General features: G+C 32.5%; 6 protein-coding genes across 6 annotated transcripts; 3 read left to right on the forward strand and 3 right to left on the reverse strand.

Moving 5' to 3' along the window:
* Nucleotides 1–1,833: 1,833 nt before the first annotated feature.
* HELRODRAFT_192217 (hypothetical protein) lies at nt 1,834–7,917 on the reverse strand. Its single transcript, XM_009022041.1, has 16 exons — nt 7,747–7,917; nt 7,038–7,241; nt 6,664–6,810; nt 6,378–6,503; nt 6,229–6,279; nt 6,058–6,135; nt 5,689–5,800; nt 5,389–5,595; nt 4,933–5,084; nt 4,351–4,502; nt 3,992–4,117; nt 3,504–3,849; nt 3,103–3,187; nt 2,726–2,883; nt 2,354–2,702; nt 1,834–2,321 (listed from the first exon to the last, which is right to left on the reverse strand). The coding sequence occupies exons 1-14, from the start codon at nt 7,852–7,854 to the stop codon at nt 2,816–2,818; spliced, it is 1,962 nt and encodes a 653-aa protein (XP_009020289.1). The 5' UTR covers nt 7,855–7,917; the 3' UTR covers nt 1,834–2,321; nt 2,354–2,702; nt 2,726–2,815.
* A 2,386-nt stretch (nt 7,918–10,303) lies between these two features.
* Nucleotides 10,304–10,885, forward strand: HELRODRAFT_81692 (hypothetical protein; the record flags this gene model as incomplete). Its single annotated transcript, XM_009022042.1, has 2 exons — nt 10,304–10,441; nt 10,595–10,885. Coding segments are annotated over 2 exons (429 nt in total), but the record flags the coding sequence as incomplete, so codon positions are not given.
* Nucleotides 10,886–11,939: 1,054 nt separating this feature from the next.
* On the reverse strand, nt 11,940–13,763 carry HELRODRAFT_174596 (hypothetical protein; the record flags this gene model as incomplete). The annotated part of the gene is made up of 4 exons (XM_009022043.1): nt 11,940–12,037; nt 12,439–12,565; nt 12,926–13,093; nt 13,461–13,763. 4 exons carry the CDS (start codon nt 13,761–13,763, stop codon nt 11,940–11,942), a joined length of 696 nt encoding a protein of 231 aa, XP_009020291.1.
* Nucleotides 13,764–15,312: 1,549 nt separating this feature from the next.
* Nucleotides 15,313–16,113, forward strand: HELRODRAFT_174597 (hypothetical protein; the record flags this gene model as incomplete). The annotated part of the gene is made up of 1 exon (XM_009022044.1): nt 15,313–16,113. The coding sequence occupies one exon, from the start codon at nt 15,313–15,315 to the stop codon at nt 16,111–16,113; it is 801 nt and encodes a 266-aa protein (XP_009020292.1).
* Nucleotides 16,114–16,621: 508 nt separating this feature from the next.
* On the reverse strand, nt 16,622–20,533 carry HELRODRAFT_192218 (hypothetical protein). Its single transcript, XM_009022045.1, has 11 exons — nt 20,520–20,533; nt 20,370–20,415; nt 19,781–19,918; nt 19,401–19,522; nt 18,895–19,068; nt 18,642–18,714; nt 18,468–18,515; nt 17,996–18,110; nt 17,705–17,799; nt 17,523–17,600; nt 16,622–17,289 (listed from the first exon to the last, which is right to left on the reverse strand). The coding sequence occupies exons 2-10, from the start codon at nt 20,400–20,402 to the stop codon at nt 17,535–17,537; spliced, it is 864 nt and encodes a 287-aa protein (XP_009020293.1). The 5' UTR covers nt 20,403–20,415; nt 20,520–20,533; the 3' UTR covers nt 16,622–17,289; nt 17,523–17,534.
* A 289-nt stretch (nt 20,534–20,822) lies between these two features.
* Nucleotides 20,823–22,031, forward strand: HELRODRAFT_157204 (hypothetical protein; the record flags this gene model as incomplete). The annotated part of the gene is made up of 4 exons (XM_009022046.1): nt 20,823–20,997; nt 21,115–21,301; nt 21,708–21,811; nt 21,901–22,031. 4 exons carry the CDS (start codon nt 20,823–20,825, stop codon nt 22,029–22,031), a joined length of 597 nt encoding a protein of 198 aa, XP_009020294.1.
* Nucleotides 22,032–22,305: the final 274 nt, after the last annotated feature.

The raw sequence follows: 22,305 nt of genomic DNA on the forward strand, positions 1-22,305 counted from the left end.
CGAATGTCTAGAAATAATATACAACTTAACTAAGATATAACGAAATGAATATTGTGTTGAATGTCGTGTTTGATTGCTGTTGTTGATGTTGTGTTGGACAAAAAAAACAAAACAAATAAACAAGAACGTAAGAAAGAAAGAATAGAGTTCCTAACTTACCTATGTTCACTAAATTAACTCACCTATGTTCAATTAGCTCAACTTACGAATTAATCCTACCTATTTGTACAATTACGAAGAAAAAAGTAAGGAAAAGAGGAAAAACATCAAGCAAACAAAACAACAAATGTTCGTGTGTGTGTGTATGTGTGTGTGTTACTAATAATAACAGTAAAATAAACGAAGTCTAGAAATAATTAGTAACAATATAAATAACGAATACTAGAAATAATAAATAACTTAACTAAAATATTATGAAATGAATATTGTGCTGATTGTTGTGTTTGATTGTTGTTGGTGTTGTTATGGACAAAAAAAAAACAAAACAAATAAACAAGAACGTAAGAAAGAATAGAGTTCCTAACTTACCTATGTTCACTAAATTAACTCACCTACCTATGTTCAAATAGCTCAACTTACGTATTAATCCTACCTATTTGTACGATTACGAAGAAAAAGGTAAGGAAAAGAAAGTAAAACATCGAACAAGAGAACAACGAATGTACGTATGTATGTATGTGTGTGTGTGTGGTGTGTGGTGTGTGTGTGTGGTGTGTGTGTAACCGCGCAATAATAATAATTGTAAAATAAACGAACACTTCTAGAAATAATATGTAACAACGTCTAGAAATAATAAAATAAAGGAATAACAAATGAGACCAGACGCTAAGGGAATGCCCTAAAGCGCCCGGTCTGATTTCAACTTGTTTTCGGCTCCTATTTATACCAGTTCCATTCATTTATTCTTATCATTTCAATAATTGACATCATTAAAAAACTTTATTTGATGTATAGGAAACATTACTATAGGTTCTTAACAACAATTTATTAACTATACTAAAATGAATTCAACGAACGCCTACGGGCTGGCTCGGAAATGTGTATACGTTTAACTAGTTAATTCAAATTTAATCGAGATCACTCCTTTTTCCCATAACTATTGAAAAATGAAAATATGCATTTCTTTTATTTAATTTCTTTTATATATTATACTTACAATCAATTCAATCATTCACATCAGTAAAAAGTTTATTAATTAAATGTTATTGGTTTTTAATTTTTCATTATAGTTTATTTGTATTGTAATGTTTTGTATTGTTTTTTGTTCAGCATAACACCAACAACAGCAATCAAACACGACATTCAACACAATATTCATTTTGTTGTATTTTTGTTAAATTTCGTTATATCATATTTTAGTCAGGTTATTTATTATTTCTAGACGTTTTCGTTATTTATATTGTTACTTATTACTTCCAGACTTGTGTGTGTGTTTATTTTGCCGAAATTACTGTTTATTTATTTTTGAGATGCGTTTTTCAACACAAATACACACACACACACACATTACATTAAGATTTGATAGGTAAGTTAGATAAGGATAATTGTAACTGTGGATAGGATAGGTAGGAAACATTCAACAGTAATGTAGTTGAATAGGTAGGCAGCGTAAATTTCTAACTCTTTCTTCATCTTTACTTTCTTGCACTTGCATCATACACATGCGTTTTACACACAACACACATGCATAGGTAAATACATACATTCTTTACATTAGTTGAGCGTAATTTTATTTTCATAACACATTATTTAAATTTATTATCTACAGAGGCTGAGAGTAATTTAATACAATAGGTAGTTAAGTGCAACCATCATGTAATGATAGGAACGATGTAAGTGTATCAATAGGTAAGTTTTTAATCAAGTTTTACATTATTAAGTTGGAGCCAAAGGTAATGTAGGTGGTAGGGCGGGTGCCGAACGGCGATTGAATTGGGCTCTTGAGTTTTGTAATTTGAGAAGGCTAGGGATAATTGTAATGAGCAGGTAAGTTAAGATAAGTAGATCTCAGATTTCAATTCGGACACTGCGTAAGGCTGTGGGTGCAAATGTTTTTGCAGATAGCCAAGGAACCAAAAAATCATAGCAATGATGAATATATTCACCAACCAGTTTATCAAATAATTAATTCATCAACTAATTAATTAATAACCATTTTAATCAAACATAGGTACATATTTGAATAAGTTATTGAAAAAAATGTTTGCTAAACAGTGCTATAATATCTTTAAGGAAACATTTGAAGAGAAAAAAAGAACGAATAAAATGAAATAGAGAAAAATTATACTGGAAGTCAGATACAAACACGCACGCACGCACACTCTCTCTCTCTCGTGCACGCATACATCATACACACACAAACATACATACACAAACAAGTCACATAAAAATTTTTTAGAATAATTATTTTTAATAACAATTATAAAAGAGAAAATCAATCAAAGTACAATTTTTTAAATTTTATTTCTTAAAGAACTCACATGCTTCTAACACATTTACCATGTAACAACAATAATAATGATGATAATAATAAAAATAATAACAATAATAACAATAATAATAACAATAATAATGATAACGAATCATCATCATCATTGTAACATCGAAAGAAGAATAGTACTAAAAAATAATTAAAAAATAAAGAATCAACAATTATAACAATTAGTCTCTCATAAATACGAACTTATCATATCATACCGTATCATTTTATAATAATAATAATAATAATAATAAAAAATTGTAATCATACAATATTATTATTATTTTTAATATAATTTTTATAATTACTGTTATTATTATTTTTATTCTTATTATTTCATCTGTGCCTCTGCTGTAGAAGGCGATCTATGGCAGCATTAACATCTCCAAATGTGGCTATTAAACCTGTTTGTCATTTTTTATTATTATATAATCAGTACAGACAGACGTAAAAACACTCAGACAAACATAAAAACACACAGACAGACATAAAAACACGCAGACAGACAAAAACACACAGACCGACATATAAACACACAGAGACAAACAGCCTGACAGAGACACCCAGACAGATAGACAGGCAAACACCCAGACAGACAGACAGGCATAGAGAGAGGTACATACTCTGTAAATTAGCCTCTCTGTTGAGAAAACCCATGGCAGCCAGCTGCTCCAACTGTGGTCTGTACCTCTGCTCTGGCGTTTCGTTCTGAAGTGGAAATATGTAGAAATTATGAATGAATAAATAAATAATTGAGTAAATGAAAAAAAAAATTAAATAATTATGAATAAATAAACAAAAAAATAAACAAATCAATCAATCTTTGTTTAGCGTCTAAAAACCCAGTTCCTCTGAAGTAGGACGTTGTTTTCTTTGCCATCAATTTTTTGCACCAAATTGGACTATCAGTTGGACCCATTTCCACACACAAATGGATGCAAAAGAATAAACAAATAACAAAGAAATAAATGAATGAACCAACAAACAGCAAAAATCACAAAGCAAACACAACGAACTAACTAACCAAGCTAGCTGGCCTTCCTGGCTGTCCCCCACCACCACTACCACCACCACCTATGACCCTCATCATATCAGACATGGCGCTACTGATGTCTGCATTGCCAATCAAGCCCGCAAGCAAGTTAGCCATTTGCTGCTGCTGCTGGCCAACAGTGGCAGCTGTGGGTGCTGCAGTAGATGATGGCGTGGTGGTAGTAGATGATGGCGATGTTGAAGTAGCGGTAGTTGTACCAGTTGTTGTGGATGGTGCAGCAGCAGTAGTAGCAGCAGTAGTTGTTGTTGTGATTGGAGCTGCTGTGCTGAAGACTGCTGAGAATGATCCAAGAGGAAGAGGAATGCCAAGACCTAAACTGTTTGAAAGATATTAAAAAAAAAATAAACATGACGTGATGTGACAACAAGTCTTCAACAAAACAAGTTTTTCATATAAAAATATGCAGCATAAACAACAACACCGCCAACAACAACAACAACACAAATCACGTGAACAACCTGGGTATTTCCTGTTGTAGAATGGCCATACCCTGTTGTACCTGCACGAGGGCCTGCATAGCCCGTGGGTTGGTCAGAAGGGCTTGCATCTCTGGACTGTTCATCTGTTCAAGAGTGAATGCGATGCTTTTGTCGTTGTCAGTGTTGTTTGTGAGTTTGCTGTTGTTGTAAATTAGTCAAAAAAGCAACCAACTAACTAATCAATCAGCCAACCGACCAGCCAGCCAACGAATCAATCAACAGACCAGCCAACCAATCAATGAACCAATCAACTAACCAGCCAACCAACCAACAAATCAATCAACCAATCAATCAATCAACCTACTAACTAATCAATCACCCGACTAACCCTCTGAAACATGGTGGGCATACTTTCTGCCAACGCTTCCCTCATTTGTGGATTGCCCGCCAGCAGTGGGTTACTCTGTAGGGCCTGATGGGGACCAAGATAATCATCAGCCTCATTATTACTATCATGATAATTATTAAGATATGGATCATTTAATCTATGCTGAAGAAAGGATGAATAAAAATCAACATTATCCTTCTCAGAAATATCGTCGTCGTCATCGTAATCATCTTCGTCATCATCATCATCATCATTATCGTCGTCATCATTATGGATTGATTGTCATCAAGGGATTATTCTGTAATATCAGATAAATGTAGTAGTAGTAGTAGTAGTAGTAGTAGTAGTAGTAATAGTAGTAGTAGTAGTAGTAGTAGTAGTAGTAGTAGTAGTAGTAGTAGTAGTAGTAGTAGTAGTAGTAGTAATAGTAATAACAATAACAATAATAATAATAATAATAATACAGGACATCCAGAGAATAATAGTAATAACAATAATCTTCACTATTACCGTCATCGTCTATATTACAACCAACTTTATCATCATCACAACCATCAGCATCACCATCGTCATCATCATCACTCCCACAAACCTGCTGGGCCAACTCGGGGTTAGCTGACATGGTCCTGAGCATAGTTTGAAACATGGGCGACTGAGTCATCTGCTGCAAGAGCTGGGGGTCAGAGGTCATCTGTTGTATCATGCCCTGGATGGCAGGATTCTGTAACATCCCACCGAGTTGACCTATTTCGGGATTGGTGGATGTTGGTTTGTTGGTTGGTTGGTAGGGATTATAATAAAAACAACAACTAAATAGATTGGAGAAATTGAAATGGTGGGTTGCTCAAATGATGCAAACAAAAAAAAACTATATCATCAATCAAGTATAAATGATGAATGACATTTAGTGAGAATGGTGAAATAAAATTCATTGAACTAAAGACGGTGAACTTTTAAAAAATTGACACCCAAAACCTCAGAAATAACAAAGCAACAGCCTAAGAGGCCAACACCACCACCAACAAAATCATAAAATTTCAATCCTAACCAAAATTATCAGGCAGAGCAGACCCACTGACGTTACCACCACCAGTGGTAGTATTTGTAGTTGTGCCGCTGGTGCCGCCACTACCAAGACCACCGAAAAGATTGCTGCTGTTGGTGGTGCTGGTGGACCAGGGGTTGGGAAGGGGTTCCCTGTTTTCCTGGCCAGTCGGCTGAGAGGTCGTGCTGGTGTTGTTGTTGGCAGTCCCTCCTGGAAGTCAAGATTATTTTTGGAATAATCATCATCACCATTATCATAATCATCATTATTATCACCACCCACATCATCGTCATCATAACCTACCAGCCAATGAGGCAAAGGGGTTGAGTGTTAAACTTTCAGTGGCAGCATTCAGCATCGGCTCTTGTATGTCGTTGTACATACGCTGTAGTGCTCCAAAACCACCTGGTAAGCTCTGTCAACCAATCAATCAATCAATCAACCAATCAGTCAGTCAGTCAGTCAATAAGTTAATCAATCCATTAACCAATTAATGTACTACATTTGTGTGCTGTCTGTTGCTGTATGAATGATGAGTGCTGAATTAGGAGGTAAATAAATTTATGATACAGTAGATGGATTCATCGATGTGAGTTAAATTCATTCATTCACTAATTCATCCATCCATCCATCTATCAATTCATAGATCCATTTATCCATCCATCAACAAACCTCCAGATTACTGAGTGCCCTGTCTTGATTTCGCATCAGCTCTTGAAACATGGCTGGATTCCTGGCCATCTCCATTGTCTGCCAATCAATCAATCAGTCACTCATTCATACGTTCATTCAACCAATCAGTCACTCATTCGATCAACCAATCATCCATTAAACCCAACAAACCTGTCTCATTAGCTCTTGGTTGTTCAACAGATGAGATATTTCAGGATTTCTCTGCATATAATAGATGGAAGGAAACAAATAAATGAATGAATGAATGAATAGGAAATTTTGAATAACATCACATCCGGGGAAAAGTCAGAGCAACTAGCCTCCATGAGTTGTTGTATCTGTGGATTGTTGGTGAAGATGGACTGCATGAAATCAGGATTGCTGAGCATCTGCTGAACAAGTGGTGATTCCATCATTTGCTGCATCATGCTTGGGTTACTCAAGAGCTGTCAGTAGTTGGTCAGTTAGTGGATGAATGGATAAATGAGTGAATGAATTAGCTGATAATTGAATAAGTGGAAATACATATTGTTTGGCTGGTTAGTTTGTGGATGGATGAATTAGCTTTGAAAAAGCTTTATAAAAAAAAATCAAAAAACCACATACCTGTCTTTGCATGTCAGCCAAACTACCCCCGCCTAAACCTCCTAACCCTCCTAAATCAGATCCAAATAGGTTAAATGGACTACTACCTCCCCCAATACTGCTACTGTTAGAACCAGGACCAATGGTCGATCCAGTATTTCTGTTGGTCTGTTTATATATAGGTTAGGGTGTATGATAGAATTAGGTTAGGCAAATTAATTGAATAAAAAAAAATCCAATTGGATGGATGAATAAGCTTTGAAAAAAATAAAAAACTCAAAGAAAAAAGTGAAAAAAAATTTATAAAAAAAATCAAAAAACCAGATACCTGTCTTTGCATGTCAGCTAAACTAATCCAATTAATAAAAATCCATATAAAGAAATTAGTAACTAACAGTGGGGCTATTTATGGATGAGGTATACGGATTTGATGGGGTTGGGGCAGTAGTCGGGGGGCTTCGAACAACTAAATGTACAACTACGCCATCTTTGATGCCATGCTGTTGCAACGACTCACCATCTTTCAATATTTTTCCAGCAAAAATTAGGCAGATGAGCTCTTTGTTAGCTTCGAACAACTTTGAAACTTCTTCTCTGAGCTTTTTGATGGAAAACAATTTATGAATCAGGAATAATAAAAAAAAGATTGGAACTTTATAAAATGTCATTAAATGACTTGGTTAAATATTAATTCAAAATCCATCCATCTCATACACTATACTATAAAATACAATAAATCTGTGTAATGTAATCTTATATTAATTTTATATCTTAAATTAACTAAACTAAAGTACTAAACTCTACTCTCTAGTCTTAAAGTCTAACTAACTAAATTCTAAAAAAAAAAAAGTTAAAACTAACTACTAAACATAACTAAAAATCTTCTACTTTCTAGTTTAATTAAAAACAGTGTAATATAAAAACCCATTTATCACTCAACGTGTCTAGCATGTAATGTAATTTATTAACACCTGACATTAATTAACTAATTTTAAGTTTAAAAATTAGAATTGAATACAACCACTTGAAAAATTAACTGATTCTTTCCCTAACTTTTTAACAAGTATTAAGCGAGAATTTCAACTAAAAAGCGCATAAACGAACCGAGGTAATGTTGTCATCTGGATTGATGTACAAAACCTTTTGCTCTTTAGTCGTTTTGATGGTTAGTTTGATCTTTTCCTCGCCGTCCGCAGCGTTCTGTTCGGCCATTTTTAGATGCCGTAATGTTAAAAAACCGTAAAAAATGAAGAGTAAATAAATTAATCCGGTGCGTCTAATTACCGAAAGTGCATTAATGTGAAAGTGAAAATTAAGTCTAACCCTCTTTGTACATGGTCAGGAAAAAATTATTTAAAATATCGTATTAATCGCAGATTTAGAAGTTTTAAGTTGATATAATCAATGTTATTAAAAATACTGTACTCAGTAATTTAAATCATTACTAAAAATAAATAGCTTTAATTTTAAAGAAAACTTTTGATATTAATAGCAGGATTGCATAATTTAGTGATTTAAGAAACCAAATAGAAGATTATATTTTGTCTCAATAGCAATATATTATAGTTAAACATCAAATTTAGCTATTAATTAATATTTTAGAATTTTTTAACTCTGGCAATGAATGCTATGAAATATTGGACAGTAAGTGCTTTGTCGTGTTATAATCATTGAAACTTCACTTTATAAACTTTTGACATGGAATCACCACACCAAGTGGCAGATAAATTTTGGTTGTAGCTAATTGTATAATAAAGAGAATGCATCTCAATCAACATTAAATTTATATACTATAATTCAATTTTTACCATTTTTTTTACAAAATTTCAATTGCATACCGAGAAATTAGTCGTGGAAGGGACTTGAGGATTTGAAAATGCTCAAGACGGCCTTTGAACCAGGTTAGCGCGCAAAAGCAGCATGCGATGCCAGGCGAAGCAACTTTTCGACTACAATTAAAAAACAACAACAACAATAATAATAATATAAAAACATTCATCCAAACAAATAACAATAATGAGATGGAGAATGTTAAACAAACAAAACAAAATTTCTCGTCACGTCTTATCTTTTTCTTTGAAATTTTGAAAAAGCTTTTCGTTGATCACTTGAAGTAAAAGCAAGCCGTCCATTTTCTCGGTTTTTTTCTAACGCTTTTATTCTCAAAAGGATCAAAAGCTTTCAGCTTAGTAAAAAAACCTAATCCCAATACATTTTTTATTAAATATACGTAGATGATTTATATTCTTAATATAGTATAATATAATATATGTATATAGTCACCATTAACATATAAATGCGTAAAAAAATTTTTAGTTTTTCAAGTTTGGTTTGATTCAGCAAATTGTCATTTTCAAATCTTCATCCTGTTACTTAAATTAACAATTTTACGTTCTGGGTTTGAATTTTAAATTTTAATGAAGAATAAAAATTTTAAATTTAATGATGGGGTTAATAGCAGCTTGTTTGGTTATCACTACATTATCATTAACATTCAACTCGTTAGCTTCAGCAGTTGATAAGAAGTATGGAATGATAGGAGAGCCAGACAACCCCATGTGTTTTGCTTCCGAACCTACCACAGTACCAACCAACATACGATCCTTACTGGAATGTTCTTCCAAATGTTCTCATTATGTTTCTCCCACTGATGGTAACATCACTTGCAACGCATTCAACTACGTATCCAACAATGCTAGTCATCCAACTAAATACTGCCAACTGTTTCATTTCACTTGCGATGTTCATTTCAAGATTGTTCTGAATATGATTAATTGTCGAGGTTACAAAGTTAGTTAGTTTGTTTAGTTGTTTCAAATAAAATTAAATTTTTTGAACAATTTGTATGCATATTATTTTAATATTTAATTATTCAATTACCACCACGTTTATATTTCGAATGTCAAACTTAGGATGAAGCTGCTCACCTGGCATTAGGTTGGCATGTATTAATGAATTCTTGCTCGTATAAATATAAATTTTATTCATCATAATTTATTTGACAGCTGCCAAACAATTGTCAAATCAGCCAATTCGTAAGTTTTTATTAATGTCTTACGAATAGAAACTGTAACTAGGAGTTGCATGATTTTTAAACTGAAATTTGTCTATAACGCAGTAAATTTAACAATTTTATTTTTTAAATTCGATCATAAATGTATCATTGAAGAAAACAACGCTAGCTTAACCCCGAGCAAATTCTGCAATTTTCCATTTACCCTCAATGGCGGATTGTTCTACTCTTGTTCCAACTCACTATCTGGCATCAACAAATAAAATATATGCTCTCTATATGTGCCTCACTGCTAACGGGACGTTGTCCGTCTGTATTGATCCTAAAGGTTTAAACAAAATCTTTTTTCAAATTTCTTAAACAAAATTTCGACTGGTACATCGTTAGAAATGAAACATTTTAGATAAACACGTGTTTTCGATAAAATTAGTTTACAGTGCAGTCAACGAAACAATTTTGTTGGACGTTCCAACGTTTGCTAGCCCAACTCCTGTCACGTCTGTCAATGGATGGATTGTCATTCAGCAGAGGATTGATGGCTCGCAGAGTTTCAACCAAAATTGGAACACGTACAAGGTAAATTGCACAAAAAAAAACATTATCACTAAACGCTTGTTAAATTGGATTGATAAAATAATTTGACGGTTTGGATTTGGAACTTACAACAAAAACTTCTGGTTGGGCTTGGATAAGATGCACCGATTGACAACGTCAGCTGATTACAGGTTGAAGTTTGAAGTTCTCATCAGTGGTAAATGGTACTCTGATGAATATGATCATTTCAAGGTTTGTTAATTTTTAATATACCACTAACTTATGAAGAACTTTTGGAAATTTAGTATGGGAATTCTATTGACTATTGAACATGTGAAATAAATTTTCAAAAAGCTAAAAATTTTGAATCGTTAACAAAAATTTCAGTTGAAAAAATTATTGCAGGTCGGCCCAGAATCTGAAAAATATACTCTCAACGTTTCTGGATATGGAGGAGATAAATGCGATGCACTGAACAATTCGTATTCATATCTCACTCAAAATGGAATGAAGTTCTCCACACCGGATCAAGACAACGACCTCCATCCAACTTTCCACTGCGCTTTCAATTATTCATCTGGGAATTGGTACAATTCTTGTTTTTGTCAGCGTCTGAATGGTGTTTATGGTTCGTCGTTTGATTACGCGTTTTTTCCTGTTACTCACTGCAGGATGATGGTGAAGTGTAACTTGTAGGGAGGGTGTTGGCTGATGTTCATTTGTTAATATTTTTACGCATTTTTGAGTTGATGGTCAAGCTGAATGGGTAGAAATCAAGTAAAAGTTTATACTTCAACAAATTTTGTGAAGAATATTTTGAAGAAATTGAAAAATTTTTCACACTAAGCATGTCAGCGTTAAACTTAGCAACGTAGTCTTTATCGCTGAGGAAAAAGTAACTCCATATAGAGGCAGGTTAGTAAAAAGGTAGGCAATAGCTATGAAGAACAGTCGAAATTCGTTTTTGATAACTTTTTACCTATTAGTCCGTTTGTGTCTATCATCAAATTTTTTATTCTATATAAACAATTCATCAGCTTTTTTGTAATTCCATGGTATTCATCAGGGAATTGGTTCAAGGACTGTGGTTATCAAAATGTGAACGGCCTGTATAGTCTATTATGTTTATGATTATTTAATTATTATTAAATTATTATGATTATTATTAATTATTATGATAGTAATTTTTTGAGGTAACAGTTGAGTTATTACAATATCAACTATGCTTCTCCACTTAGAATGATTTCTATATGCTCTATGCAACTTGCAACTTGTAATTTCTTTCAAGTTTTTTCGGAGTGTTAAATCGAATAAAGACGATTAATTTTCATAATTAGATGCATTCATTATTCAATGTGATTCAGTTATTAACGTGATTCATTTATTAATGTAAAAGATACAAACTTGTGACACTATTGTGATGTAATAAACATGTATTCTATTGTGACGTGAAATATTTAATGTTTCACATCTTAGTTTTAGCATTTGCCCAGCATTCACTTTCGTTGGTTTATTAACTTTATTACGCTTTCATCTACGTTTCCTCAGCACCACATTGCAAAAACATCGAACACAACTCACAATGCATAATGATAACTATCTGGTCGATTCAAGATATTATCTATTAAAAACACATACACGACACACATATGTATTTATTTATCTATTAAATACAATTATCTCTTCAATATTTTTCTTATTCCCAAAAGCTAAAACAATTACGAAAATTAATTAAAATTTTTCTACACAATTAAACTACTTTTGAACCATTCAACCGATGACAGAAGCACTGTACACCACAGGGACATTTCATACTGCAGTTCAGCCCATACATTCCTCTGTCGCATACTGAATGAATGTTTGCAAATTATAAAAACAAGTTTCAAATTTCGTAACAACTTGACAAATTAATCTTGCTAAGTTATCTTGAAATAAAAACTTTTTGTAAGTTATGAAAAAAATTAATAATTTTGACCAACAATTTTACACAATCGTTTTATCCATGCTTTTTTTATATGGCAGGCTCTTTGGGATGATAAAAGAGAAAACATAACTAAGAAAAAAAATATTAGTGCTGCTTAAAATATTTAGACGATGCGACGGTCTAATGGTTAAAGTGCTTGGTACTGCTGTTGCAGTTACCGGGTTTTCCGTTGGTTGTTGATACTTTTGAGAATTATTTAAAAAGGAAAATTTAAGAAAAAAGAAGACTGCAACAATACTGCAAATATTGTAGTAATAATACTAACTGCTATAGAGACTGTTCATGTTGCTACCTCCGCATATTTGATCCTGGGCTCCCCAACAAGTCATGGTGCATCCGTTTCCTGGCCCGTATCTTCCGAAAGAAGTCGAACAGAAACAGTTTCTTCTAAACTGTGTAGGGAAAATTGTTGGAAATTATTTTTAGGTTTGGATATGGTAAATAAATTTGAGATTTGATAAACTTGAAAGTTCCAGAAGTTTCGTACCTATGTCTTAGATCTTTCAATAAAAATTGAATAATAAAAATTAGATGAATTGCTTGAAGAAATTTAATGCGACATGGTATATCTTTAGGAATGTTTCCTGGCTAAAATCTTAATTTGTTATTTAAAATTATTCTTTAATTTCCCTGAAATTCACGAAAAAGTGTTTACTGTAAGAAATTGTTAACTTAAAAAAAATATATACCTCATCCTTTTCTAATTTCACAGTTCCAATACAAAAAATAAGAAAAGACACGAAAAAGTTAACCTGAGTGGCGAAAATAGAGTAATTGTAGTTGGAGCAAATCTTCCAGCATTTCTCGTTGGTCAATGCATAGTCGTCTGGTTCCAGGTGCTCCAGGTCCCGAACTATCTGATCGACATAACATCCAATGTATCTGTTGGTTATTTCTGGGTAGATGTGTGTAAAAATATCCTAGAAATAATTTCAAATTATCGAGTTTTAATCTAAATTAAATTTATTTTTTTATTTATTTATAAACGATAAAATCTTAATAATTAAAAGTCAAATTTGAAGGAAATTATCGATACCGTCAAAATATATCTTTGAAACATTATTTTCCTTTTTCTGTATTGAAGAAAAATTATTTTATTTTTTTATTTTGAAATTTTGTGTTCAACAAACAGCTCAAATCTTATTGGATTGACAGACGAAAAAATATTTATAAATTCATAACTGGTCAATTGAGCATTCTTGCATTCATTTTAACTTTAAAACAAGTAACATAACCCACAATAAACAAAATATCACAACTAATCTGTTAAAATGGAAATAAAATTACCATGTAAAACGCAACTTTTTTAACGTCCACAAACTTCATAACCAATTTTGTCCTGTTAGCGAAAAGCGTGCACCTCTTTAGCTCATAATGGTAGTTACAGCCATGGCAGTTGTCCATGGCTGAACACAAAGCGACACATTTAATACGCGAGTCGTAGTTGAAAGTTTCTTGAAAATCTGGGATATCTAAGGTGTGCAGTTTTAGGTTGAAAATGTTTCTATAGAGTATGTAATGATAATAATTTGGAGTAATGATTTTGAATTGAAGAACTATAAAGAATATGATGTAGAATGATTTTAGCATTTTTTTAAATTGTAATTTACTTAATGTATTAAATAAAATTAGAATTTATTAACATTAAACTATAATAGATAAAATTGTTTTACAAATAATATTCATATATCTATGAAGGTGTGGGTTTATATATATATATATATATATATATATGTGTGTGTGTGTGTGTGTGTATGTGTGTGTGTGTGTGTGTGTGTGTGTGTGTGTGTGTGTGGTGTGTGCTGATGATGATAAAGATAAAAAATTAATTACATAAACAATAAAAAATATTTGACATTGATCAGAATTTTCGAAAATAAATAATTGTTTTGAATAAAAATGAACGTAAAATATTTTTCAATAACTTTTTCAAGAATGTATTCGCGTTGGCATTGTGTGTACTTGAATTTGGAAATATGACAAAATGAATTCTTAAGAGTATATATTTTCATTTCATTCATTCATTCATATCGTCTAAATTGAATTTCAAATAATCAATTTATAAGTACTCTGTATATTTTTCTACTAAAAATGAATTATACGAGTAAAAGACTTATTTGTTCAGAAGTTAAAACATCTATCCATTCTTTATTATTATTACTACTCAGCAATTAATGAGTTAAATTCCTTTAGAATAATAAACTTTTTAAATAAAAGAAACCAACAAAAAGTTATAAGTTCTATGGATGTTTCTTTTCAAAAATTCTTCATCATCGAAATGTAAAAGTAAAAGATAAACAATTTTTATGAACTTGCTTTTATTGCTACGGTGTATGCAATTTCAAATAATATGATCAATGCTGAAATTATGGTCATATATGATGCAAAATTATTTATTATATCAATTTATTAAACGTTAATTTTGGCTGAATTAATAAGAAAAATGTAAAAATATTAAAAAAATTGTTTTTGAAAAATGTATCTAGCGATGTAAATTTATCAATACACCTCAGAGACGGACATGTTACGTGTAAAATTTTCTACATATGTTATCATAATCAATATTGCTCAGTTAGCATCAGCCAGCCAGACGATGAGTAAGAAGGTTTAATTAATTGATGATAATTATATTTTTAATTAGTTGAGAAGTTCATGTTGAAGTAATTAGTATTAATCTATCTCACATTGCTTAATTAGTGCCACGTCAGCTAATTAAAAATTCTTAATTGGGTGGTTAATTAATTAATTAGTGTCAATTGGTAGGATCATTTCGAGGTGTAATTATCACGTCACAATGTCAGTATGTACTAATTATCGAGTCAGTCAATCAGGAGCAACTAATTGGAAGTGCATTTTATTTGGTTTAGAAAGGTATATAAGAAGGAAAAAAGTAAAAATGAGACATTCCTCGCTAAGCTTTTTCAGGTTTCATATCTTTGAACACATTCGGTGAAAATAAAACCAATAGAATAACAAACTAACAATACATTGATTGCTATCTAAAAGCCAACAAAGTCACAAACAGAATCACACCAACTTAACATTTTAATTCGGCTAGCATCAATTCAAAGCGAACAATCCTTTGCAAGATATTTAAGCATATTTTGGCAGCTAAAGTAGTAAAATTATCATCATAAAAATGAAATTTCATGAGAATTCTAACGCCAACAACAACATTGATGAAGGTGTCGAGCAGTCTACAGAACGTTTTAATCTATTTAATGAACTTGTTGAGAACCTGCTGGAACCTCTTAAATCAACAAAACTTGATAATTTTCTTCAACTGTCTAGTCAACATGAGAACGTCAGTGATCTTAAAATAAAGGAGGAAGAAAAAGATAATAAACTCAACGATAAACTCAATCATTTCGAGAACAGAAGAAACATGGAGATTTTTAAAGCTAAGAGATTCAGGAAAAGGTTCATTCAAGTGATTCATAAGTTGGAAAATGTTAGCAGCGATGAGGTGGTGTCCTCGTCAAATGGTGGTGATATTTTAACTAAAAATTCAGTTAAGAACGACTCCCTGAGCACTTCAGTCTGGTCAGCTGAGTCCAGTTTACACGTAAGCTCCAAGTCTTTAGGTGAAACAATTTCCACTATTAGATTAGACGATGACAGTAACTTATCTCCAATCTCAATTTATCCGATTCATTTAAACGATGATTCTTCCAGAAAATTAACATGCGAAATCAGCCCAAAAACTAAGCCTGATGATATCACTCTAGCTAAGGACAACCCTACAAACACTTCAGTCTGGTCAATGCCTACCATCATATTGGATGAGGACAGTTGTTCATCTCCCATCTCAATTTACACCATTCATTTCGACAATTACTCTCCCAACAGAACAACGTCAGAAATTAGCAATAAAACTATGCCTGATAAGCTTGCTAATCTTCTTGCTTCTGAATCTTCACTTCAAGCAAACACCGAGTAATTTTGTTTAAACCTTCAAAAAACATACCTGATGTCGAAGAAGACGCTTACTCACCAATTTTTCTTTCATCATCATTCCCTAGAAATGAACGACAAAATTTATGCTTAGATTGTTGCCCTGGTGAACGTTCAACCTACAAAATGTTGGCAACGAAGGAAGAGATAGATTTCACCTCCTTCGTATCCTAACTTGCCTGTCGCTAAATCATTGTTTCAAGTTAGCCCGCTGAGTTTGAAGGGAAACAAACTCCAAAAATTTTGTTGAACATTTGAAATTTTTCATGACAATGTTGAAGAACCAGAAAGACTGAACAATCAAAATTTGCAATGAGATACTTTGTTCAGTGAAAACATTGAACTAGCGTTAAGTTATGTATTGTTAATTTAATTTTTTACTTCTTTCGTGACCTCCAGAGATCCGATTCAAGTTTTGCATTGTTTTTCATATTAATTAACCTGAATATTGCTTTTTGAAATGATTTTTTTTCATCTGTCGCTATGTCAGAAAATTTTGTAGTTTTAGACGTTAAGTCATCTATATTGAAAAATATATTTAATGTTACCGTTAGTCAAACATTTCTTGAAAATCGGACACTTTCCATTAATAAAAATAAACCCAAACAAAAAATCGAGTTTTTTACGGAGATTGAAGACTTGCAAAAACTTGAAATTCAATCGATGTCTAATATAACAAAACTAGTTATAAGTATTTCTAACGCTTTGATTGTTTTTCTTCTGATTTAAATATAAAATTATCACCTAATAACAATTTATAATAGAAATAATTCTCAAGTACTTATTCATTTTTATCAAAACTATTGAAAAATGTTGAATTTGTTCATGTGAAGTCGTTGATATTTTGTCGAAAATGATTCCGATTGATAGCAATTCGAGCGATTCAAAATATTACATACTAAATTATTTTCATTTCAACGCTTCGGTTGAGTACTCCATGAATCTAGTAACAAACAAACAAACTACCAGCTTAATTTACTGTATCAGCCCCACATTCCAAAAAATCGAACTATAGTGTATGTTCAGTGTGGCGTGTCAAATGAACGATTTCAAGACGCTATGTATTGGGGGGTCTCGAGATTTCGATTACCAAACCATATATTTTCATGCTCTAGAGTACATCCATTATGATTCAATAATGGTATTAACATATAATATGGCCAAAACATGATAAAATGAGGATTTATTTAATCATCAATCAATCAATCAATCAATCAATCAATCAATCAATCAATCAATCAATCAATCAATCAATCAATCAATCAATCAATCAATCAATCGATCAATCAATCAATCAATCAATCAATCAATCAATCAATCAATCAATCAATCATCAATCAATCAATCAATCATTCATTTATTCAATAAACCATACAATTTTTCATTTGTTTCTTTTTCATTCTTTCATCATTGCGTCATTTTTTCCAGTAAGCTTTGAACCACATGTAAAAGGTTGCTGCGGATAAAGAAAACCTGTGTGTGTTTTTGTGTGTGTGTGTGCGTGTGTGTGTCAAATGAATGAACCACTGAATGAAAGATCAATAAATTTATTTGGACACAAACAAGCAACCACAAACCATCGAAACAAACCACGTGATAATGTACTGGAGATGGTCATTCCTTAGACTGACCTTTGTTTGACCTCCAATAGGTCCGCCCTCTACCGTACTTCCTGTTTTAAGAGTTCAATTGATTGATTGACTGTAAGCAACCAACCAATCAGTCAACCAACATACCAATCAATCAACCAATCAGCCAACAAACCAATCAACCAACCAATCAGCCAAAAAACCAATCAACCAAACAATCAGCCAACCAACCAATCAATCAATCAGCTAACCAATCACCCAACCAACCAATCAACCAACCTGCATCGGCATCTATGAATATGGGACTTGTACCAAGTTGCTGAGCGATACCGCCAACATCTCTGACGTGCCAAACGTTTCGGGAGGCGTCGTGGGTAGATGAGTACTGGGGACGCTGATGACGTCATGATGGTGAGGAAGAAGAAGATGATGGTGATAGTGAAAAAGAAGATGATGAGGAGGAAGAAGAAGAAGATGATGATGGCGATAAAAAAGAAAATGATGATGGCGAGGCGGAAGAAAAAGAAGAAAAAGAAGACGATGATGATGACGAGAAGGATGATGATGACGGGAAGAAAGATGATGATAAAGTGCGGTGAAGTTGAAGATTATTTTGCCGATGCTATCAAGAAAAGAAATGACAAAACGAAGGAAAACGATGATGATGATAGTGATGAAAATGATGACGGTGCTGATGATGATTAGGATGATGAGGATAATGATGACGATGATGACGAAGCATATGTAATACCTTCTCATTAGTTCTTACAACCCCAACTAAGTCAACGACTCCATCAATCTGGTAATTTTTAGTAATAATTATAAACCCATTCAATCAATCATTCATTCATTCATTCATAAAAAAAAATTCACCATTCATTTATTCATCCATTTATTTATTTATTCATTCGATCATTCCACTAGCCTGTCCGGTTCGTCTTGTTTCAGGATCAATTCTACTACGTGGTACCCACCCTCTATTTACTAGAATCGTATCACTGGAGGTTAATTTGTGTGTGTGTGTGCGTGTGTGTCTGGAAATTAGTTTGCGTGCGTGTGTGTGTGTGCGTGTGTGCGTGCGTGTGTGTGTGTGTGTGTGTAAACTCAAATCAATTTCTAACACATGAAACACTTAATCGTAACGAAACTTCCTTAAACATACACTCGCCCCACCAAACCTTCCATCCTCAAGCCTGAATGGGGTGACAACGTAAGCCCCACCCCCCTGCGTCGGTGCATTTTTATCCAGGGACTGTATGTTGACCCGGGGAAGTATGTAGGCCTCACGACTGTGGTCGAACTTTCCTCTGACCTTCACCTTACGGTAGTCCAAAGTAGCTATTTCTGATGGGCTGTTGTAGTAGTGATGGGTTGTGGTGAGGTTTTTTTTTTTCAGTGATGTAGGGCCAAATTTTTGTTGATGTTATTTGTGACAGTAGTGTGAAATCATGCTGTTGATGTGGTAATAACAGTTGGCGTCAGTTAATGTTTATTGGACGGTGATGTTAAGTGTTTAAAAAAAAATTCGAAAATTTAAATTAGTTAAAAAAAGCTCTATGACGTTACAAAAAATAACAAAGAAAATTGAAATACAGTATATAAAAAGAAGATAATAATAACAACAACAATAATAATAAAAGAATAACAAGAAAAAATAGCTAAAAATACTAATAAAAATACATGCTCTGAAGGCAGAGGAACTGGCGGATGGTTAACCTTACTTTCCATCTCTTCAATCAGCTCCAGCTTCCACTTGCGTCGTCTGATTTGCCAAATCCCTAACATCAGAGCAGATACAGGGATTACCTAATCAGTTGTATGTGTGTGTGTGTTTTGCATGTGCTCGTTTGTGTATGTGTGTTTGTGTGTTTGGGTTGTTTATAAAAGTGTCATTTTTAGGATTATCTATTTAGCTATACAAATCTCTTTCTTTCTCTTTTCTTCTCTCTCTTTTTCTCACCTCCCACTCCCTGTCTCTCTCCCTCTCACACGCACACCCACACACACACACACACACATATATATACACACATATTCACAGATACAAAGACATAACCATCTTACCAGAAGTACATATCCCATGGCACGAACATCCTTTTTATCTTTTTTCTGCATTTGCCTATAAGATTGTCGGGCGTCATTTGAGAAACGGTAGATTATTCGATTGGTGAAAGGCCCTGATGGTACAACTAACTGGCCCACCTAAAGTTTTAATAATAGAACTAATATTATATTCATTCATCAATTGGATTGATAACTTGTTTAATTAAAGTAGTTCCTACTTAGTAATATATAAAATGAAATAAGGTTGAATTAGAATTTGAAAACACGTGTCAGTCTTTGTGGATCTATGCATCAATTGCTTCACACACATTGCATGTGATGGGTGAGGATTGGCTTGCATTCAAACCCCGTCAGTGCAGCAATAGAACTAGGTCTTGCTAATGCTAATATTATATTATAATTTATTATACCATGTAAAAAGGTTAATTTACGTCATTATTTGTGAATCAATTTGTATTAATTATTGATACATTTTACAATTTTAATTAAATCAATATTATATTTTACAGCCTCAATATTTATTATTATAAAAAATTGTAAAAAATGAAATAATTTAATAAATAATTTAAAAGTTTTTTGAAATGACAACCTTCAAAAGTCCACACAAACAATGTCTGTACATACTTCGGTAATTACTAATTAAAATTTATTACTTTAAAAATGATCACAATTTAATAAAATATTATATTTAATAGAATAAAACAAAATACATTTAAAGTTGCAAACCAGCAAACCTTAATGATTAAAACGCTTGTAAAGTTTCCAAATGTTGTTAGCAACCATAATTGAACATCATTTTTTTGTGAATTTTTCAATTAAACATTTAAAATTAAATACATTTTACTTTTAGTTCATAATTTTATTCGTAAATACAATGATTTTCAACTGATGAGTCTCCCTGTCTGAGGATGAAAATTGAAAAAATATTAAGGAAATTCACTTTTAAAAATTTCTCTACCCAACTGTCATAACGTTTTATCATTGTGGTAGTGTTCAAAAAAAACAATTTAATTGTTGAAATCACATCAAAATAATTTAGAAAATGGCGATTTTTTCAATTTGGATAATTAGTCGAGCCGGGGGATTAATTTATCAGCATGATTACAATTTGCCGAAAGTTGAAGTCGAGAAAACTTTCAGCTACCCGTTGGACCTTGTCCTGAAAGTTTATGATGAGAAAGTTGTCGTGGCTTTCGGCCAGAGGGATGGCATCAAAGGTCGGTTGGTTGGTAATAATTTTAGTTATTTCGTTCAGTGAGATAGGCATTTTATGTTTTACTTTTTTGATATTTTTTCCATGAGAAATTGTCTAAACATTAAAACTTAACTTCCAGTCGGCCACACAGTTCTGTCCATAAACGGCCAGCCAGTTGAGGGCCGATTTTGCAGAGATGAGGCTGACGTCAAGAAAGATGTTCTTGAGTTTCTGAACACCGAATCCAACTACCCAATGAACATCAAGTTTGGCAGGCCCAAGCTCTCCACCAATGAGAAGATCATGCTTGCAGGGATGTTCCACTCGTTGGTTCAGCTCTTTTATGAATTTATTTTATTTGTAATTTTTTATAAAGTTTTTAATTTTAATGAATTTTATTTCATTTCTTATTTTGCCTCTTTACATTATTAAGTCATTGTTATAAAAACTTATCTGTGAATAAATTTCAATGGTCTTTAATTTAAAAAGAGAGACTTTTTATATTCCCTAAATAACTACCAAACACTGATTTAACTTTAATAATCTAATATAACCTTAAAAACTGTCTTTGCATATTATTGTGTATATGTGTATATATTATATGTATATCCAATACCATTAAATTATATCACAATTTTCATTTGTACTAAGTTGCATAAACACGCACACACATGCACACAAACATACACACATCCATACAGACCTACACACACACACACACACCACATACAGATTGTATGCCATAGCATCCCAGCTATCCCCACAGCTTCATTCATCTGGGATTCAGCTACTGGAGACTGATACATTCAAGCTGCATGCATTCCAAACTCTCACTGGTAATGATAATAATTATTATTATTAATGATTAATAAATAATTGAGTTTTTATTATTATTATTATTATTTATAATAATAATAATATCAAGGAATAAAGTTTGTGGTGGTGACTGATCCGAAAAGAACGAGTGAGGACTTGCTACTGAAGAGGTTGTATGAAATCTATGCAGACTTCGCCTTGAAAAATCCATTCTATAGCATCGACATGCCAATAAGGTAATCAGCTTGGGTGGTTGGAAATAATAATAATAATGTTATGTAAATTTTTCATTCGAAATTGTCTTATAAATAGAGGATTTTATGCTTTGTATAGTATGGTGTTTTTTATAGTAATTCTTAAATTTCGTCAAATGTTTTGACATTGAATCCATTTTATTCTATTCAATCTAGAGTACTCCTAAATTTGTTTTTCTAAATTTAAATTCACTTTTTGATTTTTTTTCTATTTCTCTATTCCAGGTGCGAACTGTTTGACACAAATGTCCAACAAACTT

Source organism: Helobdella robusta (assembly GCF_000326865.2).
Source record: "Helobdella robusta unplaced genomic scaffold HELROscaffold_30, whole genome shotgun sequence".
NCBI classification, from domain to species: domain Eukaryota; kingdom Metazoa; phylum Annelida; class Clitellata; order Rhynchobdellida; family Glossiphoniidae; genus Helobdella; species Helobdella robusta.

Bases quoted from the DNA above. Each gene is read 5' to 3' on its own strand.
- HELRODRAFT_192217 (XM_009022041.1), bottom strand. From the start codon at position 7,854: ATGGCCGAACAGAACGCTGCGGACGGCGAGGAAAAGATCAAACTAACC. The intron at 5,801-6,057 runs GTTTGTTGATGG...ATTGGTTGACAG, and splicing joins GGGCACTCAGTAATCTGGAG to AGCTTACCAGGTGGTTTTGG. The intron at 5,596-5,688 runs GTAGGTTATGAT...CTTGACTTCCAG, and splicing joins CCCCTTTGCCTCATTGGCTG to GAGGGACTGCCAACAACAAC.
- HELRODRAFT_192218 (XM_009022045.1), bottom strand. From the start codon at position 20,402: ATGTACAGACATTGTTTGTGTGGACTTTTGAAG. The intron at 18,715-18,894 runs GTTTGGTGGGGC...ATTAACCTCCAG, and splicing joins TTCAGGCTTGAGGATGGAAG to TGATACGATTCTAGTAAATA. The intron at 18,516-18,641 runs GCTAGTGGAATG...AAAAATTACCAG, and splicing joins AAACAAGACGAACCGGACAG to ATTGATGGAGTCGTTGACTT.